The sequence below is a fragment of the Laccaria bicolor genome, genomic scaffold (genome assembly GCF_000143565.1).
Source record: "Laccaria bicolor S238N-H82 LACBIscaffold_62 genomic scaffold, whole genome shotgun sequence".
Taxonomy (NCBI): domain Eukaryota; kingdom Fungi; phylum Basidiomycota; class Agaricomycetes; order Agaricales; family Hydnangiaceae; genus Laccaria; species Laccaria bicolor.
Window position 1 is genome coordinate 14745 of NW_001889933.1, and position 25236 is coordinate 39980.

The 25236-nt window shown below is 45.4% G+C and overlaps 5 protein-coding genes across 5 annotated transcripts; 3 read left to right on the plus strand and 2 right to left on the minus strand.

Annotated features, from left to right (window-relative positions):
- Positions 1 to 1336: 1336 nt before the first annotated feature.
- Positions 1337 to 6318, minus strand: LACBIDRAFT_314561 (uncharacterized protein; the record flags this gene model as incomplete). Its single annotated transcript, XM_001889103.1, has 9 exons — positions 1337 to 3670; positions 3726 to 5216; positions 5268 to 5330; positions 5386 to 5459; positions 5556 to 5594; positions 5640 to 5676; positions 5728 to 5866; positions 5924 to 6066; positions 6121 to 6318. 9 exons carry the CDS (start codon positions 6316 to 6318, stop codon positions 1337 to 1339), a joined length of 4518 nt encoding a protein of 1505 aa, XP_001889138.1.
- Positions 6319 to 6794: 476 nt separating this feature from the next.
- LACBIDRAFT_314562 (uncharacterized protein) lies at positions 6795 to 7158 on the minus strand (the record flags this gene model as incomplete). Its single annotated transcript, XM_001889104.1, has 2 exons — positions 6795 to 6992; positions 7048 to 7158. The coding sequence occupies 2 exons, from the start codon at positions 7156 to 7158 to the stop codon at positions 6795 to 6797; spliced, it is 309 nt and encodes a 102-aa protein (XP_001889139.1).
- Positions 7159 to 8752: 1594 nt separating this feature from the next.
- Positions 8753 to 9699, plus strand: LACBIDRAFT_334310 (uncharacterized protein; the record flags this gene model as incomplete). The annotated part of the gene is made up of 4 exons (XM_001889066.1): positions 8753 to 8824; positions 8906 to 9204; positions 9322 to 9526; positions 9592 to 9699. The coding sequence occupies 4 exons, from the start codon at positions 8753 to 8755 to the stop codon at positions 9697 to 9699; spliced, it is 684 nt and encodes a 227-aa protein (XP_001889101.1).
- Positions 9700 to 18416: 8717 nt separating this feature from the next.
- LACBIDRAFT_314567 (uncharacterized protein) lies at positions 18417 to 20568 on the plus strand (the record flags this gene model as incomplete). Its single annotated transcript, XM_001889067.1, has 8 exons — positions 18417 to 18554; positions 18614 to 18784; positions 18846 to 19172; positions 19231 to 19543; positions 19603 to 19650; positions 19703 to 19767; positions 19829 to 20024; positions 20099 to 20568. 8 exons carry the CDS (start codon positions 18417 to 18419, stop codon positions 20566 to 20568), a joined length of 1728 nt encoding a protein of 575 aa, XP_001889102.1.
- Positions 20569 to 21216: 648 nt separating this feature from the next.
- LACBIDRAFT_334313 (uncharacterized protein) lies at positions 21217 to 22650 on the plus strand (the record flags this gene model as incomplete). The annotated part of the gene is made up of 6 exons (XM_001889068.1): positions 21217 to 21360; positions 21440 to 21679; positions 21752 to 21910; positions 21978 to 22073; positions 22142 to 22334; positions 22448 to 22650. The coding sequence occupies 6 exons, from the start codon at positions 21217 to 21219 to the stop codon at positions 22648 to 22650; spliced, it is 1035 nt and encodes a 344-aa protein (XP_001889103.1).
- Positions 22651 to 25236: the final 2586 nt, after the last annotated feature.

The window sequence follows — 25236 nt, forward strand, 5'->3', positions numbered from 1 at the left end:
TCAATCAAGCATATGATACGCAACACTCAAACTAACCCTGGGATACATCCACCAACGACAAACGCGTCCTGTCCACTCTTTTTTTTGTCTTATGCATATATACCATCTACCTGCCCACCCTTTTCATCCCTCCCCTTTGCTGTCTACGCTTCTTCAACACCCACCCCTTTACGACTCCCATTCTAATGCGATACCTTGTCTTATTACACACACACACGTATTTATATATACCATCTACCTACGTACATAGCTGACCCCTTCATGCTTCATTTTATTTCCACCACTTGCAACTCTTTTTTTCGAACCCTTCGAATCAAACTCTTGAACTCTGTAGGTATGCTAACACACACCTGGGATTGAGGGGACAGTTTATATATTTATTATAAATAAAATTAGATGTGTTTTTCTTCCAAAACTTGCAGTGGGTTCCGAAATACAGACTATGGCCATCATGGTACATCGAGGCCACGCCGCCACGGCAAAAATACCAATGAAAAAAAAGGCAAGTACGTGTGGGCAGAGGAATACAATGCGGTTCTTGGGGAATTGAACCCCACTGGTCCAGATACAAGCCCCACTCATCTCAAATTGTTGAAATCACAGTGGGTGTTCCAATCTACACCAGTGCCTGCTATACACAGTCCAACTACATGCACTTTTTTTAAAAAGAAAAACTGAGTCGGCAACATTCATTCAGTTGACATGAATCTTGAATACACCGGGTATGAGGTGACGACATGTCTGGTGAATGAGTTGAATGTTAGTCTTGGGGACCTTTTTTAGAAGGTTATGCAACCCACCTTGACTGCAGTGGATACAGCCATTATCAATTGAAATAGCAAAGAAGGTACACACTCATCAATAATACGGGATGCACAAACCTTTTTTATCATTGATGGTTCATGCAGCAGCAAGTCAAAGTGGTTGCATTTTGTGACTCAGTTTCAGTTGTTCTGGTCATGGCAAGGACTAACCCTCCCAACTACAAAAAAGCTTGAATGACTCAAACGCTGCAGTGGTTTGGGTTGTAAGTGAGATGAGCTCTGCTGGGGACCCAACCCAAAACATTCCTCTGTGCCCCATTGGGAAAATTGGTTCAAACTTGGTTAATTGAGCCTAGCTCACCATTGTTATGTACTGTATATTATATACCATGAAGAAACACAGAACTAACTTTGGAGCCATATATAAAATGAACTCAAAAGCAGAGACTGTCCCTCCTCCTAATGTTCAAAAGAAAAAGAATCTTATCTCAGAGATTTCTCCAGTACTTTCTATCAACTGGTAAGAAATTATATGAAGAGGCCATACATTCAGCACCTGCATTGAATGCTATTTATGAGGCTGGTGAAAAACATTGGCTCCAATTTGTACCATGGACAAAGTTACTGAAATCAAGTATGGTTGGAGTGCTGTTCAGTACATTAATTGTTCTTGGGAAGAATAAGCCATGTCTATTGCTTGGTGGCACCCAGAAGAGATATGACAGAGAATCTTCTCCCATGATCCAATTACTAGGCCCTTTAGCAGGATAGAAAACAGCAGGTTCACCCTTGAAAATGGGGGATATGTTGTGATGAGTACCAATGTTATTAACATTTTTCCTGACTTCAGACAGCAAGAGTGTGGATGGCAACACAACTGAAGAAGCTGAGGGATTTAGGTTAGTGTAACCTGTTTCAGCATCCCAGAGTCTAATGGTTTTGTCTGCAGATCCAGAAGTGATATGACTACCATCAGGTGAAAACACAACTGATAGAACAGCCATGTCATGGCCTTTGAATGGATCTCCCACACTGTGACCTGTCCTAGCATCCCAGAGTCTAATTGTTTGGTCACGAGAACAAGAAACAATATACCTCCCTTCAGGAGAGAATGCAACTGAAAGAACATAACTACTATGCCCTTTGAGAGGATCCATCACACTCTGACCTGTCTGAAAATTCCACACCCTGACAGTTCTATCACAAGATCCAGAGACAATGTACCTTCCATCTGGGGAAAAGGCAACAGCCTTAACATCATCCCCATGGCCAATAAGGGGATTCATTAGACTTTGACCAGTCTGAGCATCCCATATTCTGATAGTTTTGTCACAAGACCCAGAAATAATGAATCTGCCATCTGGAGAATATGCAACTGAATTAACATGATCACCATGACCTATGAAAGGATCCAGTGTTGTCTGCCCTGTTAGTACATCCCAGACTCTGACTGTCTTGTCACTAGATCCAGATGTAATGTATCTACCATCAGGAGAAAATGCAACTGAAAGGACCCAATTATCATGGCCTTTGAAAGGAGCTATGACACTCTGTCCTGTTAGAGCATCCCAGACTCTGACTGTGCAATCAGCAGATCCAGAGGCAATGTATTTGCCATCAGAAGAGAATGCAACTGATTCAACATTACTGTTATGACCTTTAAGTGAACCCATGACACTTACACCTGTCAGGGCATCCCAAACTCTGAGTGTTGTATCATCAGACCCAGAGACAATGTGTCTGCAATTAGGAGAAAATGCAACTGAGTTTATCCCATCATCATGGCCTGTGGGACAATCTACCTCAGTATGACCTGCCATAGCATCCCAAACTCTGATTGTACCGTCTCTACAACCAGAAATTATATGTTTGCCATTGGGAGAAAAAGCCACTGAAAAAATTGTTTTCTTGCCATTTTCAAGAGGACTTTTTATGCACTGACTTGTCAGAGCATTCCAACATCTAATTGTATGACATTCAGTCCCACAAACAATATCCTCACCATTGGGAGAAAAAGCTACTGATTCAATATAATCAGAGCCTCTGAGGAGAACCATTATGCTCTGACCAGATAAAGCATCCCAGACTCTAACAGTACAATCCAAAGATCCAGAAATAATCCTCATTCCATCAGGAGAATATGCAACACACTCAACTGCCTCATCATGACCAATAAGTGGATCCATCACACACTGACCTGTTCCAGCATCCCAGACTTGAATGGTAGAATCTAAAGATCCAGAAACAATGCTCATTCCATTAGGAGAATATGCAACACACTTAACTCCCTCATCATGGCCAATGAGTGGATCCATCACACACCAACCTGTTCCAGCATCCCAGATTCTGACTGTGTGATCAGCAGACCCTGAAATAATATGCCTTCCACTTGGAGAATATGCAACTGAATTAACCCAATCACTGTGGCCTTTTAGAGGATCCATTACACTCTGGCCTGTCAGAGCATCCCAGACTCTGAGTGTCTTGTCATAAGATCCAGAGACAATGTGCTTTCCATTAGGAGAATATGCAACTGAGGTAGTTTTCTCATCATGGCCTTCAAGAGGATCCATGATACTATGGCCTGTTACAGCATCCCAGATGCAGACTGCTCCATCATAACATCCAGAGACAATGTGCCTTCCATTAGGTGAATATGCAACTGCAGTATTATTTCCCTGTATTCTCAGAAGACACCTGTCTGACCACTGTTTCCTCTGACCATTCTGAATTTTCAAAGTTTTTGTAAAGTGTTTCATATACTGCAGAGACATTTGAGAATTTTGTGGTGCAAATGGCAGTGCTGATATATATATATGTGGGGCTGCATCAGATATTGGTTCAAGGAATGTCATTATAAATTGGTGTGCATCATCTGCAAAGTCTGATACACTGGGTTTCAAATCCTATTATTTATTTGTTCAGGTAAGTGAAGAATAATTTTAAATCTGTACCACTTACTTTGCTCCAACTCACAGCCAACAATATTGAGTGAGCAGCATGATCAATGGCTTCCATTATGCTCATAATTTCCAGCCAATGTAAAAGATGTTCCCTCAGGAATTGTTCCATCTCATTCATGATTTGCCATTGTAAAGTTTGATCACAATATTTTTGCAGGTAAATTGCCCAGAAGTGGCTTGCATGATCTAGAGCAGTAGATTTCACATTCTTAATATGGTCCATCAAATTTGGAACATCTTTATTTAGAATATGTGATGTTTTCAGATCAAAAAAATTGAATTTGAGCTTTGCACTCATATATTTCAAACAAGATTCAGCAAAACAGAGACTATGCTTCTGAGAATCCACCCAAAAATTCTTAGACCGCTTTTGGTCAAGCAGAAAGTCTGTAAAAGACTGATGACAGATATGCAAATGGCCAGTATTACTGATCAACAGTACTGGGCTCAGTTGGCTAATTGTTGACAATGCATCTCGAACTCCCAGAAGCTGTTCAAGATCACTGGGACAAAGTGGGTTCTTTGCAATAACAATTGCTCCTAAAACTGATGATAAAGATTTTTTCTCTGCTTCTCTCAACCCCTGAAAAGCAACAAAAACAATTCGCTGGTACAAGGTGTCAATAGCATCAATGCCTTCCCCAGAGTCAGAGCAAATGACATTCAACCTTTCTTCAGCATCACCACCTCTGTGCAAGATAAAGTCCATTGCAGATTTAGCCCAAATATAGAGCCCTGCAGCCTTTGTTACAAGAAAAGAAATTTTATCTGGACCAGGCCAGTTCAGATGCAGTGATGTTTGCAATCGAGTCATATCAGAGAATCTGGTAGTAAAGTAAAGCTCAAGGTCATCATAGGTCTGATCAGAAACTTGATCTCCAGTATGAAGGTAAACAGGGTAACTAATAGGATTCAGTGTACTCTGAATATCAAGATAGCGACGACTTGTGATGAGTAGTTTGAGAAATTTGGGAAGCTGCCAAGACCAAGATTTCAATGATGGTAAAAGTTTCTGATATTGGTCACATTCATCAAGAGCATCAATAACAACAAGAAGAGGTGTTTCAGTATCCTGAAAGACCTCCTGGACTGGTTTGACAATCAGATGCTCAAACTGTTTGGAAATATTGAGACCTCTGATGTTAGCTTTCTGTGTCTCTAATGCCTTAGCTATAGATTTTCCCAGAGCATTGTTTCCTAGTGCAAGATCCAAAGCAAGGTGTCTCCACAGATTGTCTGGATCACAAAACTCAGCCTGATCACGGTGAAAGAAGAATTGCCCAGAGAAAGATTCAAAGTCAGCAACAACAGTTGAAGCAATTGTTGTCTTCCCAGAACCAGGACTTCCAGATAGCCAGAGAATATTTGGCATGTTAAGGTCATGAAGCCACACTTGGATGTCTCTGAGCACATTCACACAAGTTCCAGGCATGCAGGTCTCCCTTTGCTTATGTGATGGAGCCTTCAATTCTTTCAACCATTCATTTTTCTAGTGAACCATTTGATATCAGTTGTGAAGAAATTAGTTGACATAACTTACCTTTGATTCTTCCATCCTCTCATTAATTTTGTGTGAAAGTTTTCCATCATTGTTGTAGGTGACCTGTATAATGAAGATGCAGATTAGCATGAACCTTCATGTGAAACTCTTCACTAACAGTATTTGCAGCAATAATTACAGCATGGTCCATCTGAATATCCTGCGCCCCTGCCAGAACACTTACTTGGGCCACTAGAAAGTTTTTTACAAGAAGAATAATTGAAAAAAAGAAGATTAGAAGTTGTCAGGTAATCAGCTGCATGGATTGTTTTGCCACAATAGCCTCACCTTCCGTACAAGTCTCCTTGCTCTCAATCTCTGTGAGAGCTAAACAAATTATGGTAGAATAAAAAAGGAGATAGTTTGACATACTACTTTCATATAAATTTCCTTCTACAATCTGATGTGCCTGAAACTTGGCAACAATGAGTAAGTTACATGAGAGAAACAGTTCACATACATTGAAAGTACCCATGGCTTCATTCAACTTACCCTTTAACTCCTCTATGTATGCCATATTCTCTGTGAAACTGGGAAGTCTCCTCCATTGGATGTACTGTTGAACATCTGCAACTCTTCCTTTCAGATGTTTCAAAATTCTAGTGAGTCCCCCAGATTCGAACAGTATCACCAACACATATGTCAAAACCACACACCCTTTGAGATGATCAAGACTTGTTTGCCAAGCACACGGAACGTGATCCTTCCCATAATGACAGCTATACTGAACAATCTGCTCAACCTGCCTGATGAGACTCTCCGAGAACTCAGCCCAGGCTTTCTTATTGGAATTAAATTTCTATTTCAGACCATTAGATAGATGCCACAGATCAGCTTAAGCAGCACTACAAACCGTAGTGATATCAATGATGGCCAAGGTGTCGACAACAGCCGCTTTCAAAGTCGGCGAAAAAACATCCTCGGACATAGCGACAATTTCGAGCGCCTGGAGACCACCTCTGCCACAATCTCGCAGAAAGTCGCCCGCTCCGGGATCCAACCCAAACATATTGTCGGCGTCGTTGGTGTTGCTAGTGATGTTCACGTTCATGGTGATGGTGGTTGATAAGAAAGACGAGAGGCGCTGAGAGACTGCGATTGTATCGCCTCATGATCATGTCAATGTATGTCCGTCATGTGAGACCATCGAGGGAAGCGCTGGAAGGCGCTTCCCTCGAGCGCCTAGTATAAGCGAAGTTATTTTATGGAGGGAGGAGAGCCCAGACTCTCACTTGGGAGCCCTGCGCAGTTCGAGTCGTTTACACTCTATGCTCCACCAACTCTCATTTAGCAACCGGGATGTTTAGTCCCCACTGACACCGGAACAACTGAACATCTTGTATTCATGAAGCATGCATACCTTCCTCACTATTTCAATCGATACCGGGTATGGCTCTAGTCCCTTCTAGGCGCAACATGATCTCGACCGAGGTCCCCCTGCCCCGGATCATCTTCCTTTCGTTGTCAGAGGTCGGTGGCTGAACGTTGATGAAAAGGTTACTTAATGGCTTCCGGCGAATGGAAACTTCATGGAGGGTTACCGTAGAGCGGTTGCGGTATGCTCGGCCTCCGAGCAGCCATTGGAATTGCCAATTCTGATTTAGCCCGCACAGGTTCGGGCGGTAGTTCCAGTATCAGACAAATTTGGTTGAAATGAGAGCGCATCAGCAAGAACCAAAGATTGAACGACGACAGGCTTGCGCTGTAAGAACTTACCGTTGACGCCTGGTTGAGCAATATGTTAGCAACATACTGGAATAGCCAAAGGCGCAGTACTCACTTGATAGCACCCATGACATTCGCTGCACCTGCTACATCTCGATGTTCGTTGAGTGGCGTTTGAGGCTGGTCGGATAGAGTTCGTTGCAGTTGCGCGGTTGGAGGTGGTCATTCTTCGCCACTTGCGCTCGGATGTTTTCCCATAACGCACACCCACGTCCTTTGGATGCCTAGATCATACAGATTGTAATTCTTGTAGAGAAAGTCCGTCAAAAATAGGAAATTATCCATAGATGTCGTCAAAAGATGGCCAACATACTAAGGAGATACAGTCCCTCTGAAACTTCCTGTGTAATCATGAGTCAAAACATAATGCACGGTTTGCGATATCTCAATGGACCTGATCCTAGATGTCGTGGTAATGAGAGGGAGAACGGATAACGAACTCTTTACCCCTTCTTGTGTCAATGCGTCGATTTTCATGAGACAGAAGTGCGGCAGAAGTGGGCGCCAAGGCCCCAACAAAGTTGAAGCGTTATTGATACGTCGAAAGGAAGGTCGTGAACAGGTGGTAGAATTCATGGATGCGAACAGCATTGGGGCGAGGAAGGGATGGGTAAGTGTGCGTGCTGCCAGCTGGGTATGATCACGTAGGGTCAACGTTCATGCGCTCACATCTGAGGGCTAAAAAAGAAATTGATAAGAGATACATCGATAGAGAGCAAAAGTACGTTACTAGATCGTATGTTGGTATGGAGTCGCCGTAGAAACGACCAGGAAACGACTCCTGACTGCTCTCCCAAAGATGAGATGAAGCACCAGACGAAGGACAATTGCGGGCAGAAAAGGCGGACGTCCCAGTAGCAGAGATCCAAGGGAGTCATGAACATGACAAATGACACAAGCCAAAGATGAATCGATGACAGCGCGTCGTGGGATAGTCATTGACCGCCATCATGCCTTGACGTCGACCAAGACACATCCAACACGTCGCGCGGACTACTGGACCGCCAACTATCCCTCTCGATGACTCTACATTCTCAAGACATCACAGGACAATGATTTAGTTTTGCCTTTCCGAGTTCGCCCTTGGCCATTTGATAGCTGAAGCTGGCTTGGATAACTCTGAGGTGCGTTTGCCATCCATGCCGCCGGTTTCCTTCTGATGTCAGTTCTCTGAAGCCCTGCACCATGCACCTCACGGATCCAAACATATGGCTTCCTGAAGCAACGAAATCGCCAAGCAGCCGCCATCTTTCACCCGCAATACAATCACTTGGGCCTGGCTATTCCATAGCCCCACATGTCCTAAGCAGAATGTTAGACGTTACCTCACGTCGTCTCAACTCGTGTTCGCCATTTGATGCCGTGGCATTGCTGCAGTGTTGGATAATTGCCTAGAGAAAGCCTTGGCGATTCTGCTCGATTCGCGACAGTGAATCATCTTTGTACATCGCCCTCGTTGTGCAAGTAGAGGAGCCATCACTGTCCTTTGTCGAACACTCACCTTGCGAAGCTACGGTCGCCGACCACCCAGCAGCCACAGACCAATCGGCGCTCCAACCACCCGGCTTCGTCGACCTTCTTTCAGCGCCAATCGCCACAGTTTTTGACCACCTCCCACAAGACGCCCAACCCCCCGTTATCATCGACCGAACGGCAGACGACTCACATGTTCTTTGACCAGGCGACCCACCCCCCTCCCGCCGATTACTTGTTAGGCTGGACGTGAACGACCTCATGTTTTGGAAACAAAAAGACGTACAATGGCCAACGTGAAGCATGTTCGACGTAGAGTGGCTGGAAATCAGCTCATTGGAAGGTACATGGAGTTTCCGGTGAGTATGCGCCTCCTTCTCATGCTCATCTTGTGATTAACGAATCGACCTACAGCTACTACTCTTGTATTATGTCTCAAGAGGATCTATCGCATCCTCGGCAGGCCCCAGTCTGCTTCTGCCGTTTCCGCGCATATGTTTGGGGTGTCGATCCCCTCTCACAACTTTGTCCTGGATACATGCTGGAACAGCTTCCCAAAAACGTTCTATACGCGAGCTACTCCTCCTCACCCACTACCTCCGCCTCAACACACCTCAAAGCCCTCGCTCATCACCCCGGAACGTCCCAATCCTCTGCGTCCACTCCTCACCAACATCGCCTTCTGCCAGTTGTTTGCCGTGTGTCTAAGCGGCAACTACAAGGACCCAAAGTACAGGTTGTTCGTGTCAACGACAATAGAAACCCATCGCCATCATCTTCCATCTTGCCATCCACACCTCGAATAAAACCTGCAGCATCCCACATACCCCCAATTCAATAGGACCGCCATCTAGAGACTTCTCACCCTCGGAGCTCTCTCTGGCGTGAGGATCCAGCCTTTAGATTCGTTCCTCCTTCAACTTGGATTCATTGTTGTTTTGAAGGATGGGACGGCCACTGGGACCTGCTTTTCTGCTGTGGAATCATCGTCGTGCTTCATCATAACTCACTGGGACTGCCGTCTATACACTGGAGCTGTCCCTTCGCATTCAGACCTGGCGGTGGGCCTTCGTTGGCTTTCGAGTTGGGTTGAGAGTTGCTGAACCAATTGTTCTCTATATCCCAGTCTCATCAATTCGATTGGTCGAGTATGCATGTCGTCCCGACTGCACATGCGCAGGGGTCCGACCTCTCCGGACAGGGCGGGGTCCAGTCAGACGTCGCCTTATGTTGAAGTCATACGTCTCATAAAATCAACCTGGATTCTCTGCCATCCGTGAAGACTCATTGAGCACAGATTCCTCGACGCGAAATGTGCAGCACCATCGGGAAAGTGGCTGGAGATCACCTAATTCGAGCATGCGTGGAATTTCCGGTAATTCTACGCCTCTTTCTCGTGTTCATAATGTCGCTAATGAATGGACCAACAGTTGGCTCTTGAATTCAACTTATGACTCAAGACTGAAGAATACCCATCGCATTCTCCTGCAAGCATCACCAAGTAGCCTTTCGTACCATTGGGTATCGGTCCTTTTCTAGCATGGTTATGGGCCTCCCGCTTGTGTTTAGGAGTCGAGAAGCTTGTCGATACAACTTACGAAGTTTCTTAACCCAGTGTTCTCCATGGCACTAACTACTTCAACCGACTGAAACTCCTAACTCCCTCTAACATCGCCTGAACGTCACTTTAACCCCCTTGTCGTCATCTACCCAAATCCTGCTTCGTTTCTTTCACGTCTCCTCAATCGTGACCTCCTTTCACTTGCTGATAGTCTCTAGGGCTTGGACGGAGAGCCCACACCACCTGCTTCTCTTATCGGATCGACGGATTTTCAACATCATTCTCGATCCCCGCATACATTCAATATTGTGCAATGGAAGGAGCTCGGGAGACAAATTATGCGGCAAGCTGTACTGTTTCGGCGATGGCATAGAAGTTGGCTTGGGAGACAAATACCTCGGACTGTAATGTAGTTGGAGGTAACAGGACGGTATTTATGTAGTTACAGTAAGCAAACCTGTTGGAATGCGAAGAGACGTTTGCGAGATGTTTGTTTGAATTTGGTCAACAATTTGGCCATCGCCCATGACGTTGACCTCGCGTTGTGGTAAGACCGACGGCCATCCTTGCTCGATCCTTCTAATGGAGAACAATGGCTCCACTGCATCGTATGCTGCGAAAAGACTACATTTGGTAGAAAGTCATCACTACCGGATTTGTTCGCGCCATAGCGGTCAATAATGCCCACTACAACCTCAAGCTCAAGGCCTCACCTCTCGTTTACGATACCTCATGGCAACCCTGTCTCCTGGGAGCAGCAACTAAGACCGACTAGAAGGCACAATGGGCCGAGTAGGGTTGATATGACGAAGAGGTCTACGTGGAAGAAGTTCGCTTTGTGCGCTGCGCTCCTCGCTGGGGTGATGTTGCTTTGGTTGGCCGAAGGGGCATACATTCTCCTGGCGAGGGGATGGGAACGTTGATTTAGAAGTAGAAGGTGAGTTACATTTCCTTTCTTTCTATAAACTGACGAAAAGATTACGAAAAAAAGATACCAATCCAACACAGCGCCGTTCCCTTCATAAACGCACCACCAGCAAACCCAACAACAACAACACCATCCACCCGTCCCTGCTCCAAAACCATCCACCATCCCCCAAACTCGATTGAAGCTGGTCCAGAGCCCTCGTCAATGACGCACTATACCCACCCCCACTCCTCCTCCAGCACCCTCCTCCAATACGCACTAATGATCGACGCAGGCTCAACCGGCTCCAGGATCCACGTCTACAAATTCAACAACTGTAGCCCTTCCCCCGAATACGAATACGAAGTATTCAAAATGACGCAACCTGGTTTATCCTCATTCGCTGGGAACCCAGAAGGCGCTGCGCGGAGCCTAGACGTCCTCTTGGACGAAGCTGTCCGCGTCGTGCCCAAAGTTATGCATGGGTGTACGCCGGTGGCTGTTAAAGCTACCGCTGGACTTCGTTTGTTACCTGGTTCCCAGAGCGCTGATATTTTGGAGGCGGTGGAAGGGAGAATACGTTCCTCTTATCCGTTTCAGCTTCAAGAAAAAAAGATGGGGTAGTGATTATGGATGGAAAAGATGAGGGCGTATACGCGTGGATAACGGCCAACTATCTCTTGGGGACCATCAAAGCCTCCACACACCCCGATACACCCACCTACGCCGTCCTCGACCTCGGCGGCGCTTCTACGCAAATTGTATTCGAGCCCGTCTTCGCCTCCTCCGACATGCAGCTCGAGAAAGGAGAACATAAATACGACCTCCAATTCGGTGGCCGGAATCATGTGTTGTACCAACACTCGTACTTGGGTATGGGCAGATGCGTGCACGGGGACACGTCCATAGATTGGTGGATTTCATGTCGACGTCGCAGGGTTTGAAGCCGAAGGCGGTGGTGGGGAATCCGTGTCTTGCGAAGGGGACACGGAGGGTGGTGACTGTTAAGGATGAAGTGACGGGTAAGGAGAGGAAGGTGACGATGGATGGGGGGGATATTGGGTCTTTTGAGGCGTGTGATCGGGTGATGCAGCTCGTATTGGTCAAGGATGCGTACGTCCGCTTCTCCTACTCTTCTCCTCCTCCTCTATTTCCTTCTTTTTCTCCTAAACCTCCCTACTAATACACACATGCACATAGAATCTGCGAACTCAAACCCTGCTCCTTCAACAGCGTCTACCAGCCCTCCCTCCTCTCATCCTCCCCAAACGGTAAAGTCCACCTCCTCTCCTATTTCTACGACCGCCTCTCCCCCCTCCTCCCCCCCTCCTCCCACATAACTGTATCCACCATTGCCAGCACCGCGCGTCAAGTTTGCCAAGGCCGCGACGAGTGGCTACGGAACCACTGGGGCGCCGATTCCGAACTCATGAATGAACTCGCAGACAGACCAGAGTGGTGCCTTGATTTGATGTTCATGCATGTGTTGTTGAGGCTTGGGTATGAGTTTGAGGATGGGAGAGAGGTAGCGATTGGGAAGAAGATTGGAGGGACGGAGTTAGGGTGGTGTTTGGGTGCTACGATTGCGATGGTTGGTGGGGAGCTGAAGTGTCGGATTTAAGGGTGGTGAATGGTGGGATAGGATTTATTCAAGTTATCACTGATGGTGTTTATCAATAACGAGGTTACTTGGACTATGGAGGGATCTCAAGTGCCTATACTTACAAAATGAATGTAAACAATCCTGCTCTAAGATAATAGGTAGAATACCTGGAAATACTGTCAGTCAATGCACCCTTGGGACTGTCCTGAATGATGTCATCAAAGTGGAATTGATTACATCTTGGTACATACCAAAGGGTTTTGGCTCACTTATTGCATAAAGTCATCATATGTGCAATCTTTTTTTTTTTGAGGGGGGGGGGGGGGAGCTTATAGTATTGTACATCATTGATACTACATCGAAACACAGAAGTAACTTTGGAAGCATATACAAAAGGGATTCAAAACCAGAGAATATTGTTGCCCCTAATGATGAAAAGAAAAGAGAAAAAAAACCATATCATCTCAACAGTCTCTCAAAGAATGTTCTACTAACACGTACTATGTTTGTTCAGGTGTTTGAAACTTTTTCACCACTGCACGATTTCTGCCTCACCAATCCATTGAATTCTTTGAATTTTTAACAAGCCAATAATCTTTTTTCTCTTCTATATGAATATCTACTTTTTTTTGGTATAAATGTGTTGTGTTCGCTCTTTATGTTGAATACCACTAAGCTACGCGTAGCTTAGTGGTATTCAACATAAAGTAAACCCGACGGCTCAGTGGCTTAATCCCTGAAGTCTCATGTTTGACTCCTGCTTGTGCCAGATAGCGTAAGACCCATGATGGCAGACTACAGTGCCAAATGCATAAAGGGGTGACATTATACTATACTAGTTGAATTACTACAGCACGCGTAGTCACCGGCCCCACTGTATGGGGTCATAGGGGGGTTATTCACCGACCACTGGGTCGGGTTTACTTTATGTTGAATACCACCAAGCTACGCATAGCTTAGTGGTATTCAACAAGGGTTCAGATATATCAGGAGATTGAAACTTGTGTCACACTAGGTAACAACGAATTTGGCTGATGGATGATGTGCAAATGTCACACAAATGTCATGTTTTTCGAGCTGTTTCACAGCAGAATTTGGTCTTTTGCCCTTCCTGAAATGACAACTTCACCTCGCCATCTAATTTTTATTATTTGAACTTAAGTATGCCATTCAAATGCAATTGGAAAGTTTTAGAATAAACAGTAAAGCCGATCTGGAGGGATCTGAGTGAACATTCCATTACTTTTGTTTGTCTGGTGTAATGAAAAGCACAAATCCATGTCCCCAGACCACAAATCTTTGACTCTCGTTCTAAAATTTTGAGACAATAAATGTAATACATAAATACACCTTCTGTGAAAATTCCAAGGCCCCAAGGCAAGTGGAAGGTAAAATAATCCACAGTTTCAAACACCTGAACAAACATAGTAAAAGATTGTTCAAATAGGCCATGAACCAGTATCTGCATTGAATCCTATTATAAGGCTGGTGAATAACATTGAGTCCAATTTGTACCATGGACAAAGTTACTAAAATCAAGTATAGTTGGAGTGGTGCCCAGTACATTGACTGTTCTTGGAAAAAATAAACCATGTTTATTGTGTGGTGGCACCCAGAAGAGATATTACGAGTCCTGGAGTTTACGTAAGGAATCGTTCTTATACAGACCCGTTTTTTTGTCACACTATTCTTTGAGAGCTATAGACAAACAGTACCAAATACATGTCAATTTTGAACTGAAAAGTGGACATCCACTTTTCAGTTTAGAATTGACACTTGTTTGGCTGGATTGCTGGTCGGCTTCCAAGTAATGGCGAGGCAGACATAAAAACCCTCTGGTAAAGTGGTGGTATTTTTGAATAAACATGTAGTTTGAACAAAGACCTATCTAAAGTACAGGAGGGACCAGCAGATGAGCAATCAGACCTCAGGTGGTGCCCAACATGGAGCAGCCCACTGTGGGCAATGAGACAGTAGTTGATGTTGTCAGCTGACATTGGCATGGAAAAGGGGAGGGTGGTAGTACTTCTGCATCACCTCCCTTCTCCGTCCATTTCGAGATGATGTTCATGCCCATAGCGTCCCAGTAGCCGTCGCGAACCGTACGAACAATGTTTGCTGTCTTCATTCGCAAATTGGGAGAGACTGTTGTTCATACCCAACTCGCAATTCCAGCATCAAAAGACAGCTGTCTCCGCTTTCACAGATTCCAGACATACTCGCGGAACCTTTGGTATCCAAGACCAACACCACTGCCATCCCTTCCTCCAACATTCTGTCTCCTTCTTTTAGCCACCAACACTGTATCATTCAACATGATGAACCTCACCTTCCAAAAGGCTTGAAAGCATGTGTCAGATTGGCAGTGGTAGAGCTGCGGTCTGGAGATTCTGAGAAAGGAGAACCAGATGCCAGCATTGTCACGAAGCACGGGCCAGCCGACTTCCGTCCGAGTTCATATGTGCGAGTCAACTTTCCTTCACATCTGATTAAACTCCTTGGCAGACACCGCATACGCCACACCCTCTTCGTCCTCTGATACATTAGGAACACTCAAAGGAGCAACCAGTCCTCTGACTAAGATGCCCAAACACAAGTTCTGGGAGGGGCATGGCTGGTGGTGGTACCGGGAGAGCCCCTTCTGGGAGGCAACAAGAATGACTTGCTCTCAGGTGAAGTAGCAAGTGAGCTTGAAGGCAAGAAGACAGCTACAACCACCAAGATATCTATACCCAACAGAACATGTCAGCCTCTGTATTGAAAAATAGGAAAGGCTAGTAGGAGAGGGAGAGAGGGAAGACTCAAGTGGGATAGAAAAGAGAAGGCATGAAGAGAGGGTAGAGAAGGAGAGAAGGCTTGAAGAGAGAGAAAGTACTTGAAGAGAGAGAGCAGGCTCCAAAGGAGAGAGAAGATTCAAAAAGAATAAGAAACGGGGGAAAGAAGGGTTAAAGATAAAGAAAAGTCAAAGAAAAAAAGAGAGGAGCCTTGTAGAGAAGGAGAGAAGACCAGAAGAAACAGAAGCCGCAGAGGAAGAGAGCAAAGTGAGAGAGAGTAGCCTCAAAGAGAGGGAGAGAAAGAGAAAAGATTCCAAGAGAGAGAAAGACAAACAGCCCGGAGAGGGAATATTGGCCCATTTCGATCAATTCGGCAGAGAGGACTTGAAAAGAAAGAGGGAGAAAGACTCGAAAAGGGGAAAAAAAAAGTTTAAGAGAGAGCAGGCTGGAAGAAAGAAAGAGAGGAGGGAGGGAGAGAGGGAGAGAGGGAGGGAGGGAGGGAGAGAGGGAGGGAGGGAGGGAGGGAGAGAGGGAGGGAGGGAAGGCTTGAAGAGAGGAAAGCCTCAAGGGAAAGAGAAAGAAATGGGTAAGAACAGAGAGAACGCTAAAACGCTCGAAGAGAGCGAGAGAGAAGCAGAGGACGAATGAAAGAGATAAAAATCAAAGAGAACCAAATGAGAAGAAGAAAAACGCTCGAAGAGGGATCAAAGTCTCTCTCAAACACCCAAATCCTCCAAACACGCGCATCTCTAAAACCTCTCAAAAACAAAGGAACGAAACAAAAAGCAGAAGAACAACTAAAAATTAAAAAAACTCACCATCCTTCCTCCCACTCATAAACCTCCTCCTAGCCTCCCTCACTCTCCTCGCAAATGGGGTCTCATTGCTCGGCTTGTCACCGTGCTCCATAATCGGCGGCGTCGAGGATAAACACACACTCCCCGCCTCCCGTGTCGTCCACCACAGAATGGGGATGGACGTGCACCTCCGCTCCGAAACTCTCCTGGCGCGCGAACACAGCGCCTCGCTCAATATCCCCGCCAATGTCTTCCTCTTTACTCCCTGTCCTGTCGTAGGTCCCGTTTCAGGCTCGCCTTCCACAGAATCAACAAAGAACCCTGAGAAGACTGTGTCATGCGGGAGTGAGAAAAGTGTAATCGGACGCGCTGACAAGATGCGTGAACACCTAAACAACACACACACACACAAACACCTTAAACACTTATCACCACAGGTACGTGCTCGGTACTTCGAGTTCGGGTTTGTACGGTAAACAGAATTACCACACTTGTTTTGTTAGAACTTAAGTAGAAGTTCGGGGAAACGTTTTTTGTATATTTTATATCACTTGTCTAAGTCTAGTAGACCTTTTTGGAACAAAAGGTATTGTTTTACGTGCGGACACAGTATAGAATTCAAAACTTAGTAGTCTTCGAAGGGAAATGGCTTTTATTGGGACTGTCTCGGTGTTCTGGGATTGCGTTCTAACTGTATACGAAGAAATGACAAGGAAATTGTGCTTTGTAGACTTTTATAACTCCCTTGAGCTTTTATTATGCCTCTGATGCGGTCCAAACTAGTCTTAAAGACTCTTCAAGCACGCTCACTTGGATTCCTCGGTAATAGTAGAGAGCTCTCTTACTAATTGACGAGACAACCTTACAAAAGCTTTGTGATCCCCACTTAACACACTGGTTCCGGGCACACGTTACTTATGTCTGCGAAGAAAAGTCCTTAAATTGATTACAAACTTATCCACTACCTCAGATGCTACTGGGAGTGCGACAGCTGGTCAATGCGGGGGATAATTCCTTGCGTTTCAGCCTGCGCGCGTCCTCTTTTTATACTATTCTATGTCTTCTATTTATATTTACATGTCCATGCATTGTCCGAGAGGTCGGACGAATTAATACTGATTTTTAGTAAAGGTTTGAAGTGGCTTGGTTGTGTGTGGCACAACTGAGCTGACTTCTTTTAAGTTTTCGTAGTGTTTTCTCTATTGTGGCAACGCGACGCATCAGTATTGATGCGTACGCGGGAATCGCCGTAAATGGTTTTTCACGATCGGTTCAGCCGAGACGAACGGTCCACTTAGTGATTTTTCTCCCTATTATTAGATACTATGCCCGGGCCTCGGACCGCACGGCAGATCGTTCATAGTTTTTCTCTTTTGGCAGGCTTCGGAATATTTCACGAAGCTTAGTTTTCTTGGGTCAATGATGCCATGATTTGTGATGCACGTGATGCGTCTCTCCACATGACTTCTTGGATCATGCTTCGTAGCACGTGACTGAATGACTTCTTGCGTCAGGTACGCATCGAGTTTCTACGCTCGCGCGTTTATCTTTAGAATTAATATCTTTTAATCCATAATAAAGTGAGACCCTGGTTTGGGTAAACTCCAACACCCTGTGCGGGGGTGTTTTTACTCTAGAACACTCGGTAGCGTACTATTTCATGGTAGTGTAGCCCTTTATTAGACTTCGAGTATATTGAGGTGATTTGGTCACAAACCGACCGCAATTCCTACTGTCTAAGGCGTGCACATTTCTCGGATGTAGACTTTAATCGACTAGACCGGGTTGCGTCTAACAATCCTTATGATCAATGTGACTGTATTTCTACTATAGGAGGTTTTATAGGAGAAATCGCTAAAATTCGCATTTTTACGGGTGTATTGTTACACTCCGTATCATCTCCCCCTCACTATAATACTGACTGTCCTCGGTGATCACTAGATCCCCGTATGAGGACGTTCCCCTCGTGTTTTTCTGGATTTTATATTGATATGTCTTCAAAAGATCACCGTCTGTCAAGCGTGTCTTTTATCTTTCGGCGTCAATTACTATTACTAGTGCAGGCGCGTTATTCTTCGAAGACATGACATCATATTCCTATTGTTGCCTAGGTACGCCTCAGTTGATTAACGTTTTTGGCGTCCATTAAGATTTTCAGGGTCGACGGAACCGAGGGATTCTCAGCGATCTTCTCCTGTAGACTATTCTTCGGAAAGTGCCTCGCTATTCCGTATGTTCTGCCTGACGTTCCTATAAACTTCGTGCTTTATGGGAGCGATTGTCACAATTTCTTTCTAACTTTCCCCACCATGCCTACTGCATTCCTTGGTTGTCGCGCCGCCGTTCAAGCGTTCGAAGTCGGCATTGACCTCTTCTCGTGTTCCTGCCTCAACGCTATGTCTGAGGCTGAGATTATGGGTACGCTATACCGCCTGCATAGTTATATGGTGAGTCTCTGTTCTTTTCTTTTATTCTCTGCTGATTTTCGACTTTTTTATTGCCTTAGTTAGCATTGTTTTCAGACATCCTCGCTCGTCCTGGTGGTCCTATGCCACACGAGTCTCGTTTACTGGCGTCCGTTTACAATGCCGCCCAACGCGTTGAAGAACGCAACCGAAGTACTGCCTGGGAGGAATGGCTGCAAGAACCATTGGATGGTCGTGCGCTTTATAGCCCTGTAAGTAACTTTCTTCCGTTCTTTCTTTTTATTTTTCTTCTAATGATTTTTATCTTTCTAGGGCGAATGCCTAGACTCCAGCTTTACCACAGGGTACATAGGAGAGGAGGACGCGCCGAGCGACTGCAGGTCTTCGTCACCTCCGGGGATCATTACTCCCCGAGGTCGAGCTCGTGTCGTTCAGTCCCCTTCTCCTATGGGATCCGATCCATTGTTTCTACCAAGCCCTGGTCCAGAGTCCCTGCCAGTTTCCTCGCCTGACTCAACGCCGCCTGTCCCTGTTCGAAGGTCGAAGCGTACTCGTGCCATGGTCATGGACGAAGATTCGGATGTGGTCGAGATCATTGATCCTCCGTCTACAACGCCCTTGAAGCTGGCTATTGGCCCTGTAAGTTTCTTCATTTTCCTCTGCTTAGACATTTTTACTAACTCTTTTGGTTTCTTAGCCAGGTAAACGACGCAAGATTATTGAGAAACCCTCGTCTGACGACGAGGCCATCCAACATCCCAACCGTTCCCGTTCGAGCTCGTCGGACTCTGTGCCTCTTGCTAGGCCTTTGCATGCAGACAAGGGCAAGGCTCGCGCCAAGATGCCTCCGCCTGTTGCAGGTTCATCTCAAGTTGACAAGGGAAAGGCTCGGGCGAGGACTCCTCCTACTACTCGTAGTTCCGCCAAGCGTACTGCCGTTAAGCCACCGGTGGTCAAGCAGAAGGAAACTTCTGTTCAACCCAAGCGTCGCAGTTGCCCTTGTAAGAAGTGTAAGCTTTTTCTCTTTCTCAATTTGCTTTTTAAACTTTATAATTCGGGTTTTTTCCAGCTCCCGTTATCTTCCAAGAGCCCATCGTGTTCGACAAGAAGCAATTTAGTAAGTCGTTCTTTTACTAGTATTTTGTTTACCCTGCTGACTTTCTTTTTAGAACGTACCACCGCTAGATTTGGGCTTAAAGAGCTCCCCGCGGTTCTTAAGGGTACACAAATCCACGTATGTCTCCTCCTCTCATTTTTGTCTGAGTTTTCATAGGTACTGATACCTGTTTTATTAGATGCCCGAACCTTGCCTTCAGTGCTCCACGCGCAAGGATTCTGCTGTCAAGAACTGCACCTTTCGTGGGTGGGGCACTCCCTGCGGTCCTTGCGACGTGGCGCATGTTTCTTCGTGTGAGTACTATCTGAATGATGAACGCCGAGGGGCCGTCAGGGATGTCATCTGTAACCGGTTGGCTATTCATGCACCTTCAGGTATGATTTTTTTTTTTTTTTCTTTTTCTATTTATTTTATAGTCTTTTTAACGACTTTTCACTTATTTTTCTAGCTATATCTGCGTTGATGGAGTCCATCGAAGAAGACGTGCTTCATATGCGCACCCTATCCGTGGTCCTTGAGGCCATTCGCCATCGTTGCGACGCCAATCTTCGAGAGTTCGCAAACGCCATCACGGACCTGTGTCTCACCGCCGAGCCTGGAACTCTTCTAGGCACTGTTTTCAAGACTCGCGAGGAGTTCGGCTCGTGGTACAGCTTCATTCAAGACTTTGTAGATACTCAGGGGGTCCCAGTGCCTGTGGGTTCAACGACGGCCGATTTGGAGAGACTTGTCTCGCTTTTTCAGCAAGACAATTCTCCTCCCATTGCTGGGCCTTCATCTCTGACACCTCATCAACGCCGCATCCGCTTGCTGTCCCTTATTCCTTCTATCGCCATTGCTTCGCCTGGTCTTCCACCTTCCGCCCATTCTCAGGAGGAGGAGGAGGAGGTTATCGACGAGCTTGTTGACGAGGAGTAGGTGCACTTGTTTTTACGGACTCTTTTACTTGGCATGCATTCGGACATCTTAGTTTTTTGGACTTTCTTATATCAATCTTTTTGTGTCATTATCTTTTGTAGTTAGATTCTGCTGTCCTTATAGTAGAATCTTGACTTTGTCTTTCTTGAACTTTGAGATTTGTTCCTAAGTGAGAGCCTTTTTGCATGCTTTCCAGAGTGTGAACTTGTGAATTTTCGACTTTATTTCGCATTTTTCTATCAAATTCATTCTGCCTTAGGGTTTTATTGTCTCTAGTTCGCGTTTTTATGACTCTTTTCCCCTTGGTGGTTTTAGTGAATCATTAAATCGAATTTTTTATCTATCAAGGTAGCCTTGATCCCTCCCCCTCACTAAATATTGACTGTCCTCAGTCAAAACGACTAAGTTCATAGGTCACGTGGCGTGGGAAATCCAAGGCTTGGAAAGTTTATTCTATTTTTAGACGTGATCGCGCTGGAACACGCAACTCCAAATTTTCACGCTTCAAGTGAATTGCAACGCGGAATTTCGGAACGCGCACACCTTGGTCTCAGACACACATATAAAAGCAGGCAGTGGCGAAATTTTTTTGGACAGAACAGTTTTTTGCTTTTCTACCACGCACTCTCATTTTACCACTCGCTCATTATGTCTATCCCACAAAACGCTCTTCCCGCCGCTGTCAAGCTTCGCGAGTCCGCTCTCACTGCCTTCAAAACTTATCAGGACATGAAAGAGGGACTGAACAGCGCTGCCGCTCCCACCATTCTTGGCGTAGCCGCTAATTACTGTGTAAGTCGCGAATTTTTCTGTTATAAACTTCGTATTCTCTATTTCTTCGAACAAAGGCTAATACTGCGCACTTGACTAGGTTCAGCTTATCGACACCAAGGATCCGTGTCTGCTTATGCACCAGCCAATGCACAATGTGCTTTTCCTTGTTAGAGGCGAGTACAATACCCGCAGCACTGGAGTTCACGCCATCGCGCCCCCAGCCAACCTTGACACTATCAAAGAATATTGTCGCGCCGTTCTCGCTGCGTGCGCCACTGCGCAGGTCGTTCCACCACCTGTTACTGCTCAAGCTCAGGCTCAGGCTGAGATTGCAGAGGTAATGGCCGCCGCTAAAGCCAAGGCACGTTTATACTTATTTTGTTCATCTTTTCTCATTTTATTAACGCAGCGCGGATACATTTTGAAACAGCGTCCCCGCAAGCTTGTCAAGTCCAAGGCTGTCGTCGAGGACAAGGACAACGAGGTCGAGATTGTCCCCGGCCCCTCGGATACCGACGTTATGATGGGTGGGTGTGATGGCCCCAACGCTATCACTGCAGCTGACACCGTGCGTTATTTTTTTAATTTTCTTTCGAGCAGAACACAATTTTAATATTGCGTACCGCTTTGCTCAGATGGCAGTGGACAACCTCTTTGGTGACGAAGAAGTCAAGGACGCTGCTTCCTCTCCCAAAGAGAAAGGCAAGAAGCGCACTGCCTCTGGTCCCAAGGTAAGCTGCTATTATTGCGTGAGTCCACTGCCACGTTGTTAACTTCATATTTTATTCGGACATAACAGACCCCAGCCAAATCCAAGCATGCCGAAACGGTCAGCATTCCCTACGACGCTGTTCCAGGCATGGACACTAACAGTCGCGAATTTCACAAGGCCCTCGTCGTCGAGCATGCCAAAGGCAGTTGCGCCGGCGACAAACGCCCTCGTACTGAACCGCCCTTTATTAGTGGTTTAGCAGATCTTCAGTCTCGTCAAAGTTCGTATTTATCTTTTATCTCCATAAACCGTAAACTAATGCGCTCGTCCTTTGTTATAGACGAGTCTGCCAACTCCTTGCTCATCGACAACCCTCTGTACGGGAGATCTTAGTGCGCGCACATGCTGCTGTTACCAACCGCATGCCGGCTTATCCCACCCTTGCTTATTTCAAGCAGCAAGAGGTCGATCTTCGTGAACGCGTTCTTCTCAGCATGCAGCGCCTCGACTTGGAGCTTCGTCTTCGCGACGTACTTGTCGCCGATTACGAAATTGCCCTTGCCCAGATTGCTGAGCGTGAAGTAACTAAGGAGTAGTAGAACTATCCGAATTTTTTTTTTCGTAGACGGACACCTAGAGCCCGCATGTATAGTTGACTACGCATGGAAAATCTAGAAGGCGCTTGCGCATTATGTTTATAAACTGCTGGAGGCTTTATTAAACTTTAGCCAATTTTAAAGCATAAGTCTACTAAGCCTCTTCTTCACTTAAATCTTCGATTTCTTCTAAGTCCCCGGATTCATCTGCGGAAGACCCATCAAGATTAACTCCTTCAAAGTAGTAATCTCTTGCGTTAGGTCTTTCTTCAACGCCTGTGTTTTCGAATTCATCCAGTTCCTCATTGCTTGCATCAATAAGTGTACTGAAGTGCTCAGGTAAGTCGATCCTTTCTCTTGCGAAATACGGAATGACTCTGAACGCTCCAATTTTATTGTGATTGACAGATCCGTCTAGTTCACAAACTATATATGAACCTCCCTTTGTTCAACGTACCACAATCATAGGTCCCAGGTATCTTGGTTGCATTTTACTATTTAATGACAAGGATACCTGTGAATTTCTGATAAGCACCAGGTCTCCGGGTTTATACATTTGACCACTGATTTTATGGCGGTGGCTTAGTTCATATTTTGCCACTCTTTTCATTTTTTCCAAGGTGACCCTCTCGCGCATTTCCGCCACATGCTGCCTGTGTTTTGCTAATGCTTTGGCTCTATAGCCAATCAATTCTGCAGTGGACAACATACGATCTGGTAATTTTACTAACCAGGTAGCCTCCTGTACGTCGAGAGGTAATATTGGATGCGCGCCTGTTACCATAAAGAACGGCGAACAACCAAATCTTTTTCTAATCATGATCCTGTCAGCCCAAAGTACTTGCCAAAAGAACCAATACCACTTGGCAAGGTTCTTGGGTCCACAGCACTTTGTGAGCATTTGTATAATATCCCAATGGGGCCTTTCGATTCTGCCATTTGCCTTAGAATTATACGGAGATATCCTAATACCCTTTATCCTGTATTTTTCTTCGAGCCATTTTACAGCAGCAAGGAAAACCGAACCATTGTCAGTTATTATTACTTCTAGACAACCCCATCTGCAGATGACTTCTTCAAAAAGCCATAAGCCGACAGTTCTTGCAGTTTCACTTTTTAGGGGTTTTCCTTCAACCCAGCTTGACAGTGCACACCTCCCATGGACGATGTACTTACATCCATTTGATTTCGGAGTCATGTGTACGGTATCAGTGTGTAGTCGTTGGAAAATAGATGGTGTATGTGTCACGGTGGGTGGGATTTCCACCACACGTTTGGTTCGTTCCTGACAACGCTGGCATGTTTTTACATACCAATGTACGTCTCTTTTGATTTCAGGCCACCAAAAACGCTCCGTTAACATATTCTGCATTGCATATGCTCCCCTATGTCCCATAGCATCGTGTGCAGATCTCATCATGTACATTCGGTGAGACTTGTCGACCACTAGCTTGTGATGTGATTCAATGCTTCGACGATATAATCTATCCTCTTTGTCTAGGAAGAAACTTTTTGCAAATCTTACGAAAGTGCCATACTTTTAATCAGAATATCCTTCGATCTTTTTAGGATTTTTCAGCCATTCTCTTAGTATAAGAAGGAATTCATCCTGTGACTGTCCAATGAATGACCTATGAGTTTCCGGGTAAGGTTGCTCTCTTTCTAGTTCGTCAAACCTGGCCTCCAGGCCTGGTGAAGTTAAAGTCGAAATCATGTAAGTTCGAAGAAATTCCTTCTGTTCTGGGCTGCTTTTTGTATGATCTGGATCATTGTCCACCCTTGTTTTCACATCTTTAGCTATTTTCTGTGTCATTGCTATTTCCCTGTCTAGTTCATCCTGAAAATCTGAGATGTCTAGAGCCAATTGTTGGATATATCCCCCCCTCGAGTCAATTTGATCTTTGAAGGTTTCGAAATCCAAAGGGGGCTCCCCTCCATCTGGATCTGGTAACACTTCAATGACACCAACGGGTTCGTCGAGATGTTCATCTGAAGGTGGATACACATCGTCACCTGGTTGAGCGTCTCTGCGCAATAATCCATCTGCGCCAAAGGTCTTTCCTTGGACATGCTGTAACTTAAAATGGAACATTAGACATGCGTCAATCCATCTGTTGATGGTTGCATTTGGTCCCATTTCAGGGTTTCGAAGCATACCAGACAGGTATTTCGCGTCTGTTTCCACAATTAGTTTTCGACATCCTAGAAGCCAATATGATGCAGCCTGTAAAGATTGCATTAAACCAAATAATTCTCTTTTTGGTTGAGAAAATCGAGCTTCTCTATCATTCAAAGTTATAGAACCAAACCTGGCATACTGCCTAAGCCCAGTCGTATGGCTATCCTGATATATGTAGAACCCAACCGCTTTCCAAGAGGTGTCTACAGCTAGTACCACTGGGTTAGGATTATTTTCATAATCCAACGGCACGAGTGCTTTACTTTCGCGAAGTGAGGATTTCAATTCGTCCATAGACTTTTCTTGTGCCGGTCCCCATACAAAAGGAGCTCCCTTTTTGCATAAATCGTTGAGAGGTTCTGCTTTCTTTGCAAAATTCTCAATAAACATTCTGCAGACCCCTACAG